Source organism: Carcharodon carcharias, chromosome 5, assembly GCF_017639515.1.
Source record: "Carcharodon carcharias isolate sCarCar2 chromosome 5, sCarCar2.pri, whole genome shotgun sequence".
NCBI classification, from domain to species: Eukaryota; Metazoa; Chordata; class Chondrichthyes; order Lamniformes; family Lamnidae; genus Carcharodon; species Carcharodon carcharias.
In genome coordinates this window covers 118567959-118589428 of record NC_054471.1, presented here as the reverse complement: position 1 = coordinate 118589428, position 21470 = coordinate 118567959, and the positions used below count along the sequence as shown (strand labels likewise).

At 39.0% G+C, this 21470-nt stretch overlaps 1 protein-coding gene across 1 annotated transcript in view; it reads left to right on the top strand.

The window, feature by feature from the left end:
• moxd1 (monooxygenase, DBH-like 1) overlaps window positions 1-19099 on the top strand; it is a 265555-nt gene extending 246456 nt beyond the window's left edge. The window contains exons 7-12 of the mRNA XM_041187254.1: window positions 2162-2328; window positions 5766-5957; window positions 6707-6766; window positions 11443-11585; window positions 16646-16814; window positions 18807-19099. Coding sequence (XP_041043188.1) covers window positions 2162-2328; window positions 5766-5957; window positions 6707-6766; window positions 11443-11585; window positions 16646-16814; window positions 18807-18962 — 887 coding nt within the window. The 3' untranslated portion in view covers window positions 18963-19099. The remainder of the gene's footprint in view (window positions 1-2161; window positions 2329-5765; window positions 5958-6706; window positions 6767-11442; window positions 11586-16645; window positions 16815-18806) is intronic.
• The last annotated feature ends 2371 nt before the right edge of the window (window positions 19100-21470 follow it).

Sequence of the window (21470 nt, the reverse complement as noted above, 5' to 3'; positions counted from 1 at the left end):
ATGACCCCTGTTGGAATTATATAATCAATTACAAAAAACGTATTCTTTGAATGATAAGTGCGGCTATGTAGTATAAAGTATGGAATTGAAACCATTTCTATATGCAGGAAGAGCAATGTGAAATTTGATGCAGCTTTTCAGTGTTCCTTTGGTGAGCTTTATATTCACAGTGCACTTAGTTGAGCAGATTGTTTGTATTGCAAGCTGTTTTGGTTGTAGCCCCAGAAAGTGTTGCTCATTAACAAGTTGCAGTTGTATGTTGGCCTTCTCATAGGATAAAGTCTTAAAATGGAAAGGAAAGAGGACATCTAGAGGGGAGAGGACAAAGTAAGAGATGGACCATAAACACTTCTGAACGCTTGGCATTTTAAGATTTTTGAAAGATGTGGATTAGTTTAAGGGAAGTTTCCAAAAACATGGACCTAATGATTGAAGGATCACAATTGAAGTTAGAGTGGAAGTAGGGCCAGTAATGAAATAGAGTTGGAGGTGCACACGATAAATGCCAGATTATATTATAGCTAGATTGGAGGGTGAATTAGGACTGAGAATGGAGGGACATTAATAACCAGGGTTTTGAAATATGCTATGGAACAAGGATCCAGAAAAACTTTGTGAGAAGAAGTGTAAGGCGAGTACTGGATTCAGCATGCAAGAGACCAGGGATCATAAAGTTTTCAATTAATGAAAGTTTGTGAAGGGCAGAGGAGTGGAACCTGTTTAGGGCATTTAAAAAGTCATCTCTCTACATCTTAAAGACCTGCATAAGGATTTGGGATGGTAGAGGAGAAAAACAGTGGCATAAATAGAAAATATTCATTAAGATAAATATGGCATAGTAAACTGGATCAAGAATAAAGTAGTCTCAAAATACATTACTGCCTTGCAGAAAGTGAAATGTTTTATTATTCTGCCAATGTATAAAATTATGAATCTAGTTTGTTTTGAGGTGGATATCCAAAAAAAAACAAGAATACATTGATTTAAATATTTAGGTTTGGAGATAAAGTAGTGACAGAGTTTATTGCAACCTCAACATACTATGCCATGAAGTGGTGGATTATAAGTGCCTAGCCACAATTTCCCACAGACTGTATTTCTTATCTCAGTCATGTCACCATGAGAAGGTGCCATGGAAAAGCCAGTGAATTTCTCATTGAGAGTGAGATTAATCCTACATTAAATTTGTGCAATTCCTAGCTGAATTTGGAGCTGAACTGGTAGAGACTTGGTGCAGATGCCTCACCCATCATTTCGATCTTCTTTGGCATATGGTATAGACACCCAGTAAAGGACAGGAAACATTTCAAAACTGTTTCCCCTAAGAAAAAAAAATAAGTTGTTAAAGATCATTCTTTCATTTGAATACAAGGCAAATGATTAAAATCATTTAACCAATGTCCAATGTAATCTAGATAGGCTATCCAGATGTCAACCATAACTGCATTCCAACTCTAATGTTCCCATAGGTTTACAGTACAGATATTAAATATAAATAGTCTTGATAAACAATCTACTTACAGGCTCCATTTGATTTATTTCAATGAACTGCCTGCTGTCATCCAGCACCTTACATTTTGAAAGGCCTGTTATGCTTATATTTTTTTTGAATTCTCAGTGTGAGTATTGCTAACCATTGCCCATCCCGAATGGCCCTGAGAAGCTGCAGATGGTAATCATTTGATATAACTGAGTGAATGAACTAGGAAGTTAACAGTCTAGATCCACATATGGGCCAGACCAGAAAGAATGTCAAAGCTCATTCGATAGAAGTGTTTTTATGACAATCTAACAGCTTCATGTTAACATTTACTATCTTTTTATTTCAAGATTTTTGTTTATATATCTTAATTCAAATTCTCAAACTGCCATGAAATCGCACACTCTAGATTATTAATCTAGGCCTCTGATGACTACTCTAGTTTGTGAAATAAGTAATTTTGTGACAATCGACTTCACTATTTTACACCACTTCTGTTAACATTATGACTGAATTGTGTGTTAAACACATATAAGTAAGAGGAAGCTTATCTAATAAACAATGTATATTTGTGGAGAAGTCAATTTCACCTTTTGTTTGTTAAACCTCATTAATTGGATAAACTTAGTCTTCAAGTTTTGGTTTCTGATTTGTCCACTTAACCATTGTTCATTTCTGTAGGATGTATAGACAACTCTGGTTTAAAGTTGCTCTATACACCTGTCTTGAGGAAATATGATGCTGGAGTTATTGAAACTGGTGTTTGGGTCAGTCTTTACCATATGATACCACCCGATATGTCAAGCTATGTTTCACAAGGTCATTGCACCATGGAATGCCTGCAGGAGGTAAGCTCCCATATTGTCTGCTAAGAACTCTCATTTACTTCAGAACTCTTTCTGAAATAAAATGGAACCTGGATTTATGTCGATTTATATGATGAGATAGATTGCTTTCATGGTATTGACTGAGAAGGAAAGGGTTGAGTTGTGAACTGCAGGGTGTCTGTCCTTGTGTAACAACTTCAGCATTAATCAGAGAGAAGTTACGGTTTACCATGCCAGTATGATATTTGTAAAACTATGTTGGTACCAAATTTATTTGGTCTGCATTGTACTGGCTCTGGAATTTCTTGTGCCTCAAATTTAATCCACTCTGATCATACATTTGGATTTAGACTATAATAAACTTCTTGTGGTTAGGTTAGTATATTACCTTTCTCTTTTTATTTTCATTTTGCTAAGTTTTACAAAATGTTACATGACTATGTCATATGAAACAGAAAGGAAGGTAGCTCAAAACCATTTTTAAGATTTCTGAAAGAATCTCTAGCAACTTAAAAAATATAGTTAAAAATATCTGGCATATATTAGTAGAACACAATTTTTTTAATTGTTTTTATTTTTATTTAAACCATCTAATTGGCTCACACTTTCCATATCTATCTATATTTATTAGCAATCTTGTTAACATGGCACACACTTCTTGTGCAGAATAACCTTACTTGATTTGCCACAATTTTATAATAGAAAATATTATATCAAAATATCACAATGGGAGAACTCAAAGCATATCAATTTTCCCCATCATGATGAACCACTTATCAAAATGCTTTTTGAATAACTTTTTGTCTATTTTTTATTGTTAGTTGAAAATTATAAGTCCACGTTATGATTTTAAACAAAACAAAAGGGCGGAATCGTCCCAGATTTGCACTGAGTGGTGTATTGCCCCAAATCTGCCGCAGTAATTATGCATTCCTGGGAAACATGCCATTTTGATGGTGGGCGGGCTCCAATTCACCTGCCACGCCATCACCTCGCTGCTTCATCACACCACATTTAAAGTGCAGCTGCATGCACACCTCTCAGTGCTTCCAACTCAGGACTGCTGCAAATAAGACAGGGCCCAGAAAGGCAAGAAGACTGCAGCCCCCAGGTTTAGTGGCACATCCCACAAGCTCCTTTTGGACGCTTTGGAGGCCCGCTGTGATGTCCTCTACCCTCGCCCTGTCTGCCGGAGGGGCAGTAACATTACTACTCTGGCTTGGTAGGTGATGGCAGTGATGATCAGTGCCAGTGCTGCACAGAAGAGGTTGGCCATCCAGTGTAGATAGAGGATGAATGATTTCATCTGTGCCTCCAGGTTAAGGCAACTCTCATCACTCTAAACTCTCACACATATTCACTGACATCTCACTCACAGCCAGCTCAAGGGATATCACCGCTCACTCTTTCTCACACATGCTCACATCTCCATCTGGCCTCCTCTCCTCTGGAGACTGCCTCCTCAGCCCTCATCACCTTAAGGCCACTTGCACAGATCAACTTGTGTCCCCACACACACCCTGGGGTTACCCCTTCCCCAGTACAGCCCTCACCCTTCAGGCTCTCCCCTTGCCTAAAGCCACTTTTGCCCCTTCCCCAAGCAAGAACCAGCCCTGCAGCCTTACAAAGCCATCCCCACCTTATGGCTGGTCTGGTTGGTAAAGACCTGCCCATGAGCCCCCCTAAAAGTGATGTGGTTCTGTCTGCAAAGCCTGGCACTGATGACTGCGAATGCTGCCTGAAGCTAGGTAGGCAAACAAACCTTGAAGTCCTGAGCGAAGTGCAACTTGCCAGGTGAACATCACTTGCGTGAAGTTGTGAAATACGGCGTGATGGTGGATGATCCAGCCATAATCCAGGGATGAGTCTGGCGGACTAGCCTTACAATGATACACAGATGTATTACAATGAAGTTCCCAACATCTCATGGCGGGAGACACGGCCTGCCATCGATGGGCTGAACGGACGATCACAAACTAGTTTCACCATGTCGTGAGACCGATCTTTGGCCTTCCCACCATATTGTCCACTCACGCTACCAAGCACGCCTGACGCCAGTAGGCATGGACAATTCCACCCTAAGTCATAAAACTACAAATTCCACAATAATATAATTAAACTTAACAAATAGATTGTTTTGTATCTTCAGAAATCTCAATTAAAGATTTTCTTTGGAAGCCTCAACTGCTCACTAAAGTGTGCTCTCAAGTTTCAGTTTGTTGTTTTGTCTCCGGCCTCATCTTACCAAACGTTTGTTTACATGGGCATAATAAAGCCACTCGTTTATACTCTTCAGAGAATAATGACATTTAACTCCCAAAGCACCACCTTAAACATTAATTCTCTCCACCACCAGCACACGATGGCAGCAGTGTAAACCTTCTGCAAGATGCACTGCAGCAACCCGCGAAGGTTCCATTTCAACTACCTTCCAAATGCGTGACCTCCTCCACCGAGTGGAACACTAGGTGTGCCTAGTGAAGTGTGCCTAGTGTCCCAAGCGAAGTACCACATGGGAATGCGATTACCTCCAAGTTCCCCTCCGAGGCACAGACCATCTTGACTTGGAAATGTATTGCTATTCCTTCATTGCATGGAATTCCCTGTCTAACAGCACTGTCGGTGTATGTACACCACACAGACTGCAGTGGTTTAAGAAGCCGGCTCACAGCCCCTTTCTCAAGGACACTTAAGGATGGGCAATAAGTGTTGGGCTTGCCACTGATGCCTAAATCCCATGAACAAATAAAAAATGAATTAAAGAATATATAAACAGAATTTGATTTACTTAATGCCTCAAATTAATGCAGCTAATAACAATATAGTTTGTGTGACCATCCCTTTTGTTATAAAACAGTTTATCTTCTGACTTATCAGGAATAACTCCATTTATGACAGCTAGTGGTATTACAAAATGTGTCACATACACTTTCTGCCTCCTACATTTCTCTTACCCTTCAAGTCCAGGAAAGGAAAATAACCAGAGTTAAGATGCCCGCAGTGTCTTCACTGAGGACTGTACAAACTCACCCATTTTTTTAGCAACTAACAGCTCCAGTCTTTTTGTGTGAATCCAGTGTTCACTTAACAGTAATTGGATTTTGTAAACTTATGGGGGCTCTTATGAGTCTTTCTACAAAGAAATTTCTTCTGAATGTATGGAAATGTTTTGTTACTTGCATCCTAAGCACAATTCCAATGTTTTAAATACTAAAGCCACAATTTTCTCTAGAAGGCTAGGCAAAAAATTCCAAGTATCTTTTATGAATAAAAGTAAAATACTGCAGATGTTGGAAATCTGAAATAAAAACTGGGAGTGCAGGAAACACTCAGCAGGTCTGGCAGCATCTGGAGAGAAACCAAATTAATGTTTCAAGTCAAATATGACTCTTCTTCAGAACAGGTATCTTTGATTTTGGTACTTTCCTTGTAGACTAAATTTTTTTTTTGTCACACAGGCTTTGTCTCAGGAAAAAGCATCTGGGATCCACGTATTTGCTGTCCTTCTCCACTCACATCTTGCAGGACGAGCCCTGAGAATAAGGCATTTTAGAAATCACGTAGAGCAACCTCTTCTTGCACATGATGATGAATTTGACTTTAATTTTCAAGAATTCCGCCATTTGAAAGAGGAAAGAGTTCTTCTGCCAGTATGGATTTTCTTTTAAGTCTTTGGCTTTGTAAGCTTGTTTTATGTATCATTGTAGCAGGTATAACATTATTGGAGACATTAGTCCCCAAGAAGTGGATGCAATGATTGCCTTCTGCCTGGGAAGACCTGAGCATTGCAATTTACTGCCAGCAAATTAATAAAAAGCCTCAAATGTTTGCATCTTGGACCTCCTGCTGCCTTCACTTCATTGCCAGGTTCCTGACACAGTGGGGGCCTGTGTGCCATCGGAAAAAATGTTAATCCATTGCCTAAGTAGGAACTGATTGCCCCTTTAAGTATTACAATTAGTTACGCCCCTCGGCCAGATGGGTGACTGTTGCTACTGAGAGCTTCATTTGGGAAAAGTGCACAAAGGCGGGAATGTGTCTCGCACCTTCCCCCCAGCCTCTAAAGCCGTCTGTACAGGACTGGGAAAATTCAGCCCTACGCAGCTCAAAATAACAGGGAGGATATCTGGAAAATCTGATACTTGCACAAATTCTTAAAAAAGCACAGTGTAACTGAAATGAACCTTACTTTTCCACAGAAATGTACAGTTCAACCTGTGAATAAGCTTGATTTTAATTTTTAATTTTATTTTTAATTTTTGATTTTTTAATTAAAGTTTACCTTAAATCTTTAGTTCTCTTTTTATATAAATGTAAAATTTCACTAAATGTACAATATATTTTAATGCTCATTTCACCTGTTTTAATTATTAACAGAAGTGTTTGAAATGTCTTACAGGGTGATAGTTTGGTGACTGAATGTCAATATAACACCACATCCCGCAGCAATATGACATGGGTAAGAAAAAGATAAAATTAAATAAAAATGCCATCTACTATTTGTTTTGGAAGGAGTTTGTTATTCTGGTTGTACTAGAACATTTAAGTTGCTGATTATCAGTTTTAATGCTTGAAAAGAAAATAATCTTTTCCTTCTACATTTAAAGGCAGCCTAATCTGTATCAGATAACCTTTAATAAAATCAGTTGGCTTTAAGTGAAGTACTTTTCTTCGTGCACATAAGATGTTATTATAGTGCTTACAATTTGTGTAAAATAGACTAGTAACCCAAAATATATACCTCAAATGTTTATTGAATGTAAGTTCAAAAATTAAGCTTTCATTTTGAAGAATTATAACATCAGAAAGGGTGAAAAATAAAAATGGTAACAATCATTGATTCATTTTGATCTCATGCCTGTTCTGACTAGTGTAACTGCCAAGCAGATGTTAAAGAGGAAGACGACACAGATTGCATTTATATAGCACATTTAATGTAATAAACATCCTACGGGGCTTTTCAGAGGCATTATAAAGCAAATTGTGACACCAAGCCACTAGAGGTTTTAGATCGGATGACCAAAGGCCTGGTCAGAGAGGTAGGTTTTTAAGAATTGTCTCAAAGGAGTAACACCAGTTAGAAAGCAACATACCCTCTTAATTTTGTTTTTGGAGTGTGTAGGCAATTTGTTTACCTGTGCTGCTTCTTGAAGCTTTTTGCACAATTGCACACGTGCACCAACATAAACACCATGTGTGTGGTCTGTGCAGGGTTACTGCACAGTTTAGAGGGTACACCAGAGAAAGGTGGAGGGAACATCAATAGAGGGGTTTATGGAGGGGGCTCCAGAGCGTGGGATTTAGGCAGCTAAAGGCACAGCCCCCAACAGGCACTGATTAAAACCGGGAATGCTCAAGAAGCCGGAATTAGAGGAGCGTTGAAATCTTAGAAGGTTCTAGGTCTAGCATAGATTATAAAAACAGGGAGAGGTCAGGCCATAGGGGGATTTGAAAACAAGAATGAGAAGTTTAAAATCATGGCGTTGCTTAACTGGGAGAGAGTGAAGGTCATCAAGCACAGGAGTGATGGGTGAATGGGATTTAGTGCGCGTTAGGGCACAGGCAGCAGAGTTTTGGATGACCTCAAGTTTATAGAGAGGGTAAAATGTGGGAGGCTGATCAGGAGTGTGTTAGAAAACTCAAGTCTGGAGATAACAAAGACATGGATAAGGATTTAGCATCAGAGGAGCTGAACAATGTTAAGGAGGTGGAAATAGGTGGTCTTAGTGACTCATCCTGGGGTCAAATATGAAGTTGAAGTTTCAAGCAGTCTGGTTCGGGTAATTGGCAGGGAAAGGGATGGAATCGGTGGTGATGGAGCAGAGTTTGTGGTGGGGAGAAAAGAAAATGACTTCATTCCTCCCAACACTTAATTGGAGAAAATTTCTGTTCATCCAGTAAAAACAGAAATGCTGGAAATATTCAGTATTTCAGGCGTCATCCGTGTTGAAAGAAACAGTTAATGTTTCAGGTCAACGACCTTTTGTCCAGATAGTTAAAGAGGAGTCTCTATTAATTGCCAATGTTAGTTCAGAGCCTTTGATAGATCACCTTGTTGGATGGCCCATATTAACAACTTACAGTGCTAACTTCACATAATAGTATTGAAAAGCTTTATTTTATTTCCAGGTAAGCATGCTTTGGATCTTCAATCTCCCCAGCCCCAACCTTTGTTTTAAATCATGATTTTTTTTCCTCATGGAATAGGGTAGGGATATAGAGATAGGATAGGCACACTGTGTTCCCAAGCTCAGCCACAAGGGGGCATATAAATAGCCTCTTTTTATTTTCCTTTTCACTTCATGGGGAAATACTGTAGTTCTGTTCACTCCCCTGGCCTCACTCCACAGTAGACTAGAGTAGGTGTATGGGCAGGATTTTGCAGTGGGAACCATTATTTACATGAAAATCAGACATCAACTTGCACTAATTACAGTTAAGTGTGGAAATCTGGAAGTTGCTTTTCCAGATGCAGCAATCCTTCAAAAACTTCCCGAAAGTGGCATCTTGCCATATATTGAAAGGTATGAAGTTACTTGACTTACCTAATAAAAATACAAAATAAGTCTCCAGAAAAAGTTAGAGCTTGCTCATTCCAGTGTAACTAGCCTTTTGTATTACATTAATTCTTAATTACTACCCACTTCTCTGTCACTAAATATTTATTTTCATAAATATTTCTTTCAGAGCTTGATTATTGGAGATATAGAAAGTGTAATGAAACATTTGTTTTACTTTTAGTACTAACTCATGTCTTTTCCTTAATCCCATCTTTCTTTTCCTCTGTTTATTTTGCTTTCTGTACCTGACTTGACATTGGATTCAGTATTGTCATTGGTACTTTCTGGTTCAGGCTCTCTGCACAGCTTATTAACAATACATTAATCTGATTTGTTAAGAAGGTAGATGGTACCTATCCATGCAGGCTCCCAATGTCCTGTAGAGGGTGCTGTCCTGTTTAAAGAAGTTGTCTGACAGGAACTTCCAGTACTAAAGCCCTTGGAAAGTGTGTGGGCAAGTTAACAAACAGCTTGTACAATTCATTCACCACTGACTGCAAAATCTTGTTTCTTACCACTTTCTGACATTGCCTACATTGTTTGCTTCTCCTGGCTGGCCATAGAAAAACAGAGATCAATATTTGGGATCAGCATGCATGTCTGTCTATCAGATCTGGAAAAATAGGTGAGATGCAACAACAACCCACACGTCATATTTATTGAAAGATAATTTTATTTGAATTTTATATGCTATGGAAAGACATTTGATTCATATTAAATCTGTCACATTTAGCTGTGCAATTTGTGTACACATTTTGTAGCTATTCAATATAAAGACCTAAATGTAATGGGTGGCATCCATATATAAAGTTAGATAAATGTAATAGCTTTATCAGTGCTCATTTTTTGGTCTTAAATGTGTCTGGATCAACAGCCTAACAAGGTTCCAATCTCAAGTTTTACAGTGTTCCTTGAAGTACTTCAGCTACATTCATATTGTACAGGTAGCTGAATATGAGCAAGTGCTGTAAATAATGACAACCCATATAAAATATTTAGGTGAGGGAAGGTTATTTATGTTGAAAGAATTCCCCTCTTTTTCTTACTACAAAATCCTTCTTGCTCCATTTGTTTTTCTTTTCTAACACCCCTTCCTGTCCTGAAGGTGCTGATTCATTGCAGTGGTAGTCACAAAACTGCCCAAGTGGTCAGTGTCCATCTTTGAGTCCTGACAGTAAACTCTAGCAGGTTATTTTGTTATGGTGAGTAGCACAGTCAACCTTATCTGATAACCATACATATCTACTTTCAGCAGGGGGCTGTTAGATAGTTGGAGCACTAACTTGGATTTCCCTATTTTGTCCAAGGATTTTGAGACCACCTGCAGCATGCACACAGGCATTCTAACTAAGGCCAATGATCTCAGCACAGACTCAGAACAAAATTTGGGACCTTTTGTTTAATAATGTAATTGTTGCAAAAAAGTTGTGTTTGTTGGCCTTTAATAGGCCCAGATTTTCACTCCTGGGTCAGGTGTGCAGAGATGGGAGAATTCCCAGCTCTGTGGAACCGACCTTTAAAAATGGCTACAAGTAGGTCAGATTGTCGTTCCGGGGCCAAGGGGTGGCGGGGGGAGGGGGGCTGTGTGTGGGTTGCATTGCGGGTGCATTGGAACTCTGTTGCTTTCCAGGCTGGATTGGAAGTCGGGCCAGCTGCTCCTGGAACAAGTGCGGATGCTACCAGGTGCAGAGGTGGGCTGGTGGAAGGTCTCTGTGCTCCAGCGCTGTGTTGAATTTTAAAAAAATAAAACGAAAAACAAAAAACATCCCTCCAGCCCTCACCTTCACCCCCTCACACACTCCCTATGACCCATCCATGCTAACATATGCCACCTCATACCCGCTATGCTCCTTTTCCCAACTCCCATGGCCCCTTATGCCCCCTACATTCCCATGGCCCTTTATTGCCCCTATGCCAATCCATGCCCCCCCAACCTACCACCCTTTGCCCTTACCCCCTCCATGTCCACTCACCTAGTATCCTTTGCTGTTCCTTGACAGTTCCAGTGAGTTGGTGTGTAAAAAGTGCATAATCATATTCAATTTTAAAAATCCCTTACCTCTCTCAAAGGTGTCCCTGTACCAAAGCTGTACCTTACCTCTCTAAAGGGGTATCCTGGCTATCCAGATGAATCCACCAAGTTCAAACCTCTGCTTACTTGTTCTAATCTGCACGCTCCAGGTTTCACACTCTTGGTCTACCAAAATCCATCTTCAGTGGAGGCAGCTGGTAATTTAAATGGCCATCTGTCTCTGTAAACTGCACATGCATGAACCCCAGCCCTGTGAAAATAGAAAGTGGTGCGCTCGGGGCGGGACTTAAAATTTTCCTCCATTTCTGGGATTTCTGCCACTTGTGGTATATTGTGACCACCTGTGGCCAGCACGCAGTCAAAATCACTTTACAGATTGCTAAGCTGAGAAATGTTGCAATGCTTTTGAATGATGCATGTTGAATCTCATGAAAGGTCTGCTGCATGAGTTAAAAAATAGTATAAATCTAAGAGATGGGCACCTGTTGTAGGCACTCACAAGTGAAACAGCTTTAAATTAAAAGTTTTCTTGTTCTTTTGCAGGGTGGTCTAAGCACAAGAGATGAAATGTGTTTGTCATATGTGCTATACTACCCAAAAATAGATCTTTCTAGATGTGAGAGTCTTCCTGAAATAACTCCACAGTTGGAATTTATTGGAGTGAAAGAAATTTATCAACCTGTCAGGTAAATATATTTATCATTCCTATTGTATGAATAAAGCAGCTACCTCACTAATAATGGCAAGTTATAGCTACACCTTTCTGAATGATTATACTTTAATGTCGGGTGAATAACAGAAAGCATTTCAATCAATAAACTGGAAGAATGCGTAGCAAAAAGAAGAAACAATAGCCACCATAGATCTCGAAGAGGAACAGTCTGGCTTACAAACTTTCTTGACCTCTTGGCGTGGATTTAGTTTCCTCTAATATGGTTTATTTGGACTTTCAGAAAACCTGTGTCAAGATTACACAAGATTGCTAATTGAAGTAAAATCCATAGGATTTCAGATAGCACATGGCACCAGACAAGTTCTAGTTAAAAAAATGACATATAAATTGTGAGAGATGCATCAGATTGGGAGAAGGTACTTAGTAGTGTATAGCTGGTCAATTTTGTTGCTACTAACCACAGATGTAACCTAGATGGTTAAAACCTTAATGTAAGCTTGCAAATTTATAAATGACACTTAAGGAGGGAGAACATAAGTGCACAAAGGTGCAAGTAAAGATTTGCATAAGTATTTAGATCTGTTAAATAGACAAATGGCAAAACAAAATTTAATATTGACAAATGCATTGTACTGTAAATTGGGGGGAAAATATGTAATTACTAACCTGAAAGCAGATTGGTTGCAAGTTGCAAAATGACCCAGCCGGCAGATTGTACAGGGCTGTGAAAGGAGAAACAGAGTTTGCAGCATCATGTAAGCAATGATGGTAGCAGATAACTCTTATCCACCATGATCCCTTCTCCCACCCCAATGCCACTTCATTTGCTGGAAGTGTTGGTACAGAAAGGAGGGTATCTTGATTGGTGACAGAGTACCCAATTGTAATATCCTATTTGCAAGCTGCATTGATGGAAGATACCTGACCGAGTGAATAAAAACTTCCAAGTCTTGCTATACACAGCTGCAAAAGATAGAGGTTTTAGTGACATCAGAAGCATGAATATATGAACCCACTGCTATTCGCAGTGGGGGGACAATATCATACATACAGCACTTCACACTTCACCTTCAAATGGTAGGAAAACCACAATGCATGTTGATGTGAAAAAACTGGTACAGGGAGACAGCAGGTCAGGAGACAGGGCTGGTTTTTGTGTGTTCAAACACTACATCTCCATTAATACGCTCTGCTTAGAGGCCAATGAAGCACACAGGCAACAGCAGAAATCAAGGATACAGCAAGTCCTCACTTAAAAGTTGTGGTTGCATTCTTGAAAGTCATTTCACTTAATGTCATGATTAAGTGAAACATTGGTTCCTATAGCAGTCAATGTTAAAACAGTAGCTAGATTCTGTAGAACCTTCCTTATCAGAAATAAACAATATTAAAACAATAGACCTCATAAATTGCAATATTTTACATTGATAAATTGAATAACTTTCATATTTTTAAACATATTTTACAAAAAAATGTAACTTTCTATTTATCGTGCTCCCTGCTCGTCGCAATCCTGCTTCCCAAACCTCCCACTGCAGATCCTCCCTCACCCAACCCTCCAAGTTGTGGCTTCTTCCCCTCCCCAAACCTCCCATTCCCTGACTCAACCTCTCACCGATTTCCTCTCCTGGACTTGTGTTTTTGTTCAAGATCCAGATCCAGAACCGATTCAAAGCTGGAGCTCTGATGTTGTGGAAGTGAGAGTCTTGATGATGCAGAATAACCAAGCTGGGGCCGATACAACCCATGTTTTTTAAAAATGTTTCTGCTCATGCCACTTCCCTCTCCTGAGCCGTCACTGTGACTGAGGGCTCAGGCAAAGAGCAGCGAGGCAGGAGCAGCTTCGGTAATTATTTTAGAAAATTGTGGTAGTCCTAGTTTGTCACTTATGCACTATTGGGACTTTCACTTCCACAACATCGGAACTCTGGCTTCAAATCGGACCTGGATCTTGACCATCAACATGGGTCAGGGAGGGGAATTGGCAAGATTTGAGTCAGGGAGGAAGTGGTTTAGGGAGGAGGAGAAGCCACAACTCGAAGGAGTGGGGAGGGGCCACAACTCAGGGGTCAGGGAAAGCTACTCCAAAATGGCACCAATCGGGTCACATGGGAAACAACGTTCAAATGAATCCCATGACACTCGACTAGATTACAGGCCCCATTAACTTACCAACTTTAAAGTGAAACAACATTAATAGGGTGACGTTAAATGAGGACTTGCTGTAAACGTCGGGATGTTGTATCAGCTATGCTGAAACAGTAGACAGAGTTTAAAGAGATGGCCTTCATATTGATGCAAATATCTAGTTCATAGTTCATGTGTTTTGGAATATAATTTTTTGTTTTAGGAATAAAAGTATAACTAAAAAAATTGTTATAATGCAATTAAGGTCAGCTTGGAGCCTATTTCTGGTTCCATGTTACCTTAAGAGGTTAACAGTTAGAAAGATAATTAAAATGCTAGACTTAAGAAAACCTCAAGAAATGGCAGTTCAAATATGACCTATGTTTGCTTAAGTCAGACAGACAAGAAAGAGCTATAAAATAGCATAGGTGCTTACTTAGCTAAAGAGCTGGAGATATTATGTCTGCAGTGCTTGCAAGAACAAAGGCAGTCCAGGGATGTTTTTGCTTTGAGACTTAGTTTAAAAACATTCAGCAATCCCTGAAATGTTGTAAAACACATTTTTACTTAATCAGATCAAAAATAAGAAATTGTAAATGAGGGATAATTAAGTTAAATGATCAATTTGAGGACAGCCAGTGCAGGCTATGTTGCATGGGGATAGTTGGAGCATAGGAAGTATCTCTGCATTCAATTTATCTGGGTGTCTGCTGAAAAAGTTAGTTGCAGTTTTAACCTTGTGTGGAAATGCAGCTCACAGAGAAGTTAATCAAAATAAATGGCAGTTAGACAGACCTATGTGGAAGGTGGGTGAGGCTTAATCTCAGTTTGAATTTTGCGAGGGAACAGAAGCTGGAAGATTGCCTGGAAGTATTGGAAAAGTAACTAGAACAAGGGACTGAGGCAGCCATAGTTGAGAGATGGTAAACGAAAGTTTTACCTCTGAGAATAGCTGGAGCTAAGGAAAATTCTTCAGAGGACTGTGGCATACTTATGGGTGGTCCCTACAGAAGTAAGTAACTTTAAGATTGGTGTGCCTTATAATAGAATTCATAGAGAAGAAGGAAGTCAATCAGGCAGAATAAAAATAGCTATAAATCATATTATTAATAATGCTTGTTTTCTTGAATTATTTTATATCCAATAAAGTATGTTTCACTAAAAAACTGAAATTTTGTGGCAGCCGTTGTAAGCAGCAGAAAAACTATGGTTCACTGCTAGCTACCAGTCAGAATGCTGGTGGAAGCTTCTTTTCTGTTGAAGAGAAGGAACCTGCAGAGATTTAAGGATGCTGAAAGATTCATCCTGGTGAGGCCAGGAAGAAGAATCACCGGAGTGAGCCTTGCTGTTAGAAGTTGATTCAGGGATTCTCAGAAGCCTGCAGGAAATGTCTTTTGATGTATTACTCAGTAAAACTATAAGTATAAAATGTAGCTTATCATTGGCTCATTCTCAGTATTAGTTTCCAGGTATTTGGAAGCCATGCTAGATTTTTCTAGTTTGAGGTTGGCATATATAGACCTTATGGGGTAAATTTTTCAGCACTGTTGGAGATCGGCACAGGGGCAGGCTGATGTCTGGTTTCCAGCTCCATCCCACCGCTAGGTCATTTTCCCCCAGAGGCAGGATGCAGGGATGGCAGGGCTACCTGCCTGCAAGTTAATAGCTTAAGACCCATTGTTGGATGCTGACTGGAAATTTCTAGAACCCTGGAGGAATTGGAGTATAGTGTAGCTGCCTGAAGCCATAGACCACCCTGTGGAGAGAATCCCCCACCACAATTGTAGCCCAAAATTGGCCAATCTGGGCAAAATCCCAGTGAGTGACTATTCCCCACACGGTTGGGTTTTTGACCCCTATTTGATTCTGAAGGCAGGGCCTGCTGTGAAAATCCTGCCACATACCCGAGGGGCACAATCCAGAATGGAACTGTAGTCCTTGAAAGCTTAAAGCTTTCAAAAGCTGCTGGCATTCTAGGTAAAAGACAGGCCCTTCATGCAGGACAAAGAATATTTAAAACCGTGGAGAGCTTTCAAAATAAATCACAGATTAATGGCGAGGTAATGGGAAGCACAAGTTTTAAAATCTTGTAGATTGCAGGAGGAAGGGGAATTGGGTGGCCAAATAGTGAATCTTGATTCCAACCGTACAATAGAAAATACCACACAAGGACTTCCAGAGATACTGCAGCCTAGTGGTTAAATTACAGGATGGTAATCCAAGATCTGGAGCCATAAATTCAAATCTAACAATAGCAGCTCAGGAATTAAAATTCAATTAATTAAATAAATAAATAAAATAAATAAAACTAATAAAAAGCAGCAATCAGCAATAACCATGAAACTACCAGATTGTTGTAAAAGAAAATACATCTGGTTCACCAATGTCCTTTTAGGTAAGAAATTTCTTATCTTTACCATTTTAGTCTATACGTGACTCCAGCTTACAACAATGTGGCTGATTCTTAACTATCCTTTGAAACAGCCTAGCAAGCCCAGTTACAAAGGGGTGGCAATAAATGCTGACCCTGGAATGAATAAAAAGAGAGCAACTGCAAAGGGCTTTTATTCTTATGAGATGGCAGAATGTTATTGCTATGTACAGGCTGAGCAAACTATACCTTTTGATATGTAAGGAAGCATATTTTGTAATCAACTGACCTTTGACAAAAGTTTTAAAATTAATATTTACAAGTATGAAAACAGAAATTCTTTCCACATAAATGGTTGTTAATTTTATTATTTCCATACTAAGCAAGCAACTTAATCCATTGGAAGAAATAATTTATGTAGCGCATTAATAAAAAAGGATCACTGTGATTAACAAGATCGGACTTTACACTGGAAACAGCTATTATCCAATTGCTTCAAAGTAAAACTGCATGGAGAGAGAATAGAAAAAGTGTGTTCCACAAATTACTTTCAAATATTTATTTTCTATATCAAGGACATGGCCATTTATCATCAAAAGCCCCAAGAAGTACAAGGATCTTTCCTTTACTGAAGCCATGAACAAATTTAGATGGTCCAAGAAGAAGGGAAGAGAATTTAACAACCTTGTACATGGAATTGAGATGAATATTAGGTGTGCTAAACATGATCAGAGGGAATGGCAGGTGAGTATGTATTACCAATCTTCATTTTCAGGGTTTCAATACACCATGTCCTGCACTGCATCTAAAGATATTTCCTAATATAATCCAGAAAATTGCTCAGAAACAGGATATGTTGAATATTCGATACCGAATGTGTGGTGTTCTATAATATTTGCTGCAAATCTTAACCAAAATAATTAAGATGAATGGTTTGAAACCTTTTCAGGCTACTCACAGTCGGTGATTTGAGTTTCAAGCTATAAAACAGATTTGTGGTTTAAGAGTAAACCAGTTACAGGAAGGGCGGGCTCAAGTTCACACTAACCTGCCACTGAACACACGGAGATGACAGAGAGTCTCATTGCTACCAAAGCTCCTCATTGGTGAATAAACCTCGTATGCAGCATTAAACTGTTGCAAGACGTCACGTATAGCTCCTAGCTCCCTCCATCTTGCCGAAGGGCTGTTGTACAGCTAGAGGAATCTGAGTTTTGAATGATAGTTGTAGAAGTGTTTCACCTGGACCTCATATTTAAGAATGCATACTCAAGTGGCCAGAGGTCAGTGCCTACAGTAGCTGGGTTGCAGAGCTGTTAATGAAATGGTGTATTTATGTTGCACCAGATGTTATCACATATGGAAATATTAGGGGAAAATGACCAAAAGCTTGGTCAATGGTGGAAGTAGGCCAGCTGGAGAGGGTACAAAGTCAGAAGCTCAACTCAGGTTCAAATTGGATGCCAGGTTGTGAATGGTCTGGTTCACCCTCAGGAGGGTGAACCGCAGGAGGGAAAAAAGCAGTGGCTCAGGAACAGTTTGTGGATAGAGGCTGAAGCCAATGGCTTCAGTATTCCCAATACCAACTGGATGAAATTTCTGCTCATCAAATAAAGGATGTCCCACAAGCAGCTTGACAAGTCCAAAGCTGTGGAAGGTCGAGGGAAGTGGGGTAGAGTTGGGTGTCATCAGTGTACATACGGAATAATCTGAGAATGTGCTTTTGGGTGAAATTGCCAAAGAGCAGCATTTAGCTGAAACAGAGCAGGGTATCAAAAATGATAGATCCTTGGAGATTCCACAGATAATTGAGGAGAGAGATTCAGCAGGATGGCCTACTTGTTTACATCAGTGGAATGGCTCTAAAGATGGCAAGGACTGATTTGCTTCACTGGCAGGTTTACTACCAGAAGAACCTGCCCAACATCACCATCATTTTCCCCTCACATTCAGGCACTATCCTGACTTGGCCATATATTCTGTTCCTTCATTGTCACAGGTCTATATGCAGGAATTCCTTACCTAAACCCATTAGCGCAGCAACATCACCACACCTGTTTGCCGATAGCAGAGTGAGGCTGCCACAGCCCAAGTGTGTCCCATGAATACTGACTTGGCATCAGGCTGTTATAAAAACAAGTAGCTAAAATCCAGTCTTTGACGTAGACCCACATATTCTCTCAGCTGAAAGAGGATAGCATAATGGTGGGCAGAGGGAGAAGAAAATTTGAGTTACCATGTATATGTTACATCTTGATAGACTTGAAAACATAATGCTGTTTACCTGCAGTTATTCCATAATCCTGCAGTGATGTAACTGTGATTGTGAATGGATTCTGTATGTTCTCTCAATACAAGAGTAACATCATCAAAATGATGATGGATGGTTATATCCTTAGACAAGATCAATTCTACAGATTACCACCTCTAGTCAAGACTGGCTGTCACCAGACAACTGTCACTTTCACAAACTTATACTATTACTGTTCTTCAAGCAGGGCAACTGGACTATAGCTAATTGAAGTAATCCTGCTTAATCATGGCATCATTGCCAAGGACCAACTAGTCACCTGATGCTGGCTGTCCTTCACCTATAGTACTGTTGCAGCATCTATATGGACTATATAGCATAACCCAAATACTTTCTTCTGCTCCAGATATTTCCATTAAGACCTGTGTAGAACACAAAATATTTTCCATGGTCACAGATTTGAAAAGGTCCTCTTTTTAATATAGGTACATGGCATACCAATATTACCACCATCATTAAAGCCTTGGGAACCAAAATCAGAAACGGAGCCAGTCACCTGTCGAACAACTTGGCAGTACTCAGATCCACTCCCTGTATTTTTGTCTTTAGCCTTATATGTTGTTCTTACTGCAGGAATGTAATTTGTTTATATAAACTTGTATACTATACATTTTCATGTTTAAACTATCTTTTCATGCTGAAATGGAATTTGCACTACCAAATCACTTTCATCTTTGCTAGATAATCTTTCCAATAAAAAAAATACAATTTGTTGAAAGCTTTTTTGCATAATCATTTCAGTGCAACTCTTGAGCTCATAAAACATTGCCATCGAGACAGTATAATCTTAGGAAACAGAAGGCCTGCCAGATGTTCTCAATCATGGGCTTTTTACTCCTGGAAAGGATGACATCACTATGACTATCATGTGTTTCACAGCTGTATTTTAAACTTTCTCTGACAAACAAAATTAAATGTGTTTGTGAACCAGAATTTCTTAGAATTTTAAAAAAATATAGTTAACACAAGGTTGCAAATAAAGAAAAACTATTCCAGGATGCACGAGGTCCACCCTGACCTGCTACATGGAAGAGGAGAGGTGGGGAATAGTTCATATTCCCATGGAAATTGAAAACATTAGGTGTTTGGACCTCACCAAGTCCAACTTAATTATTAATATATCTGTAAGATTAATTAATATTGCAAAGTATCAAACAATAGCCGCTTGGTAGTACAGAACTTGAGTATTACTGAAAAAAGAATCAATGGACAAAAAAGTCAATTTTGTCACTAAGTTACTTAACTTTTATAAACTGGTGAGACACCATCCTCAAATGATCTTTATCACTGGAAAATTTGCTGTGTTTCTCTGACTTTGTCTGAAGTACAGCAGAAAGAAGTCAGTCCAGCTGATTACTTACAACCATGGCATCTAATTCAAGTACAAGAAACGTAACGTGCGAATCCAGGTAATTAAATGATATCACAATCAGTTCAGACCAAACCTAGCTTTAAAGTCCCTTGAAGATCACCTGAGCTGGCCTTTTGAAGATATTTCCTTATGTTATCGTAATTGGCCTTCTATTGTACAATTACTTACCTTAGTCTTAGAGATTGATTTGTAAATGACATTTACATACCTGTGCGACAAAGATGCAGGGTGGACATGTAAGATCCTATGACCTATTCAGAGGATGAGGGAGTTCTTCTAATGACAATGCCAATATTTGTTAAACTGAAATATACTGGTGATCTATGGTCTCAAAATCCAAATGTGAAAGTAGGCTTGGACCCACTCATGAACTTTGGTGCTGACTACACAGGGTTCTGAAACACTGGTTGATGTGTCTTTTAGGGCACATCTTGGATGTGTGATTACCAGAGAGGGTTGCAAACTTTAGTGTATCAGCCCATCAATTTTGTTAAAGTAGCTTTTTTTAAAGTGCCAAAAAGACAACTGCTCAATTGCTCAGCTGGTCACAGTGGCAAACAATAATCCATTCAGCCCAGGAAGATGTATTGCACTCAGTAAGAATGGCTAGTTGGACCAAACACTCAGAAGGTTCTAGAAATGAACTGCAGTGATGGGCCAACACCTGGAAAAGGATCAAGGATGAGGAAGGAAAAATGTTTGCTTCCTTAATTAAAAAATCAAAAAGCTACATCCAAGTATGTGTGTGTGTGTGTGCGCATGAGAGTGAGTGAGTGAGGAGTGAGAGAGAGAAATAAAATATAATCAGATGTTCTTAAAAAAGATGAACAAATTTGGTCTCCACATTCATATAATATAAAGGTGAGGTTGTATATCTATAAAGATATACAATCCACAAGTATAAGATCAACAGTTAAATTTCATCAGAAACATACACCATAAAATTATTAGCTGATAGCTGAAAATATTATGAATTTATCTGACTGCAACTGAATTTTTCACTGACTGAGGAAAGCATTATTACAGATTATAGTGGAATGCATCAGTATACTTCCACTAGGTTCACAAAGTGACAACGAATAGGTTACTATGTTGATCACTTTAAACTAACTGGTTTAATGCAAATTAATACATGGTTAAAAAAATATATTAAATGCATATCAATGCAAGTACAACAAAAACTGATATTTATCATCTCCCACTTATTGCGCATTTGGGAATATTTTGTTCAAAGTGATGCAATTAAAACATGGGAAATAAGTTAATCTTCACAATGTGGTGTAACTCCAGAGAATTTAAGGTTAAAATAAGCTAACATTGGAAATTAGATAACACAAAACATCTATCACGCAAGAGACCCATTAAACTCTAGGCCCAATGGAAAACATTACACTTGTAATAACACTGAAGAGCAGGGTTTCTATAGTGTTGATAAAAGGCAATCATTCATCAATAGGCTTATTGCCAAAGACTTTCAGGCCAAAAGAAATAAGAGTCTAAGATCATCAAATTCTTACCCACATATCACTAAAATTGCTTGTATTTGGAAAAATATATATTTCAATTGCATAAAACATGAGTGTGAACAATTTACATTTGGTCAAAGTCAAATTAAAACCAATAGCCGGATTGTAGAAATTCATATTCTTGGTGAGCATTTCACTTGGACACATTGCCTATTTTGTACAGTTTTTATTCCTCAAATGCATTCACCAGA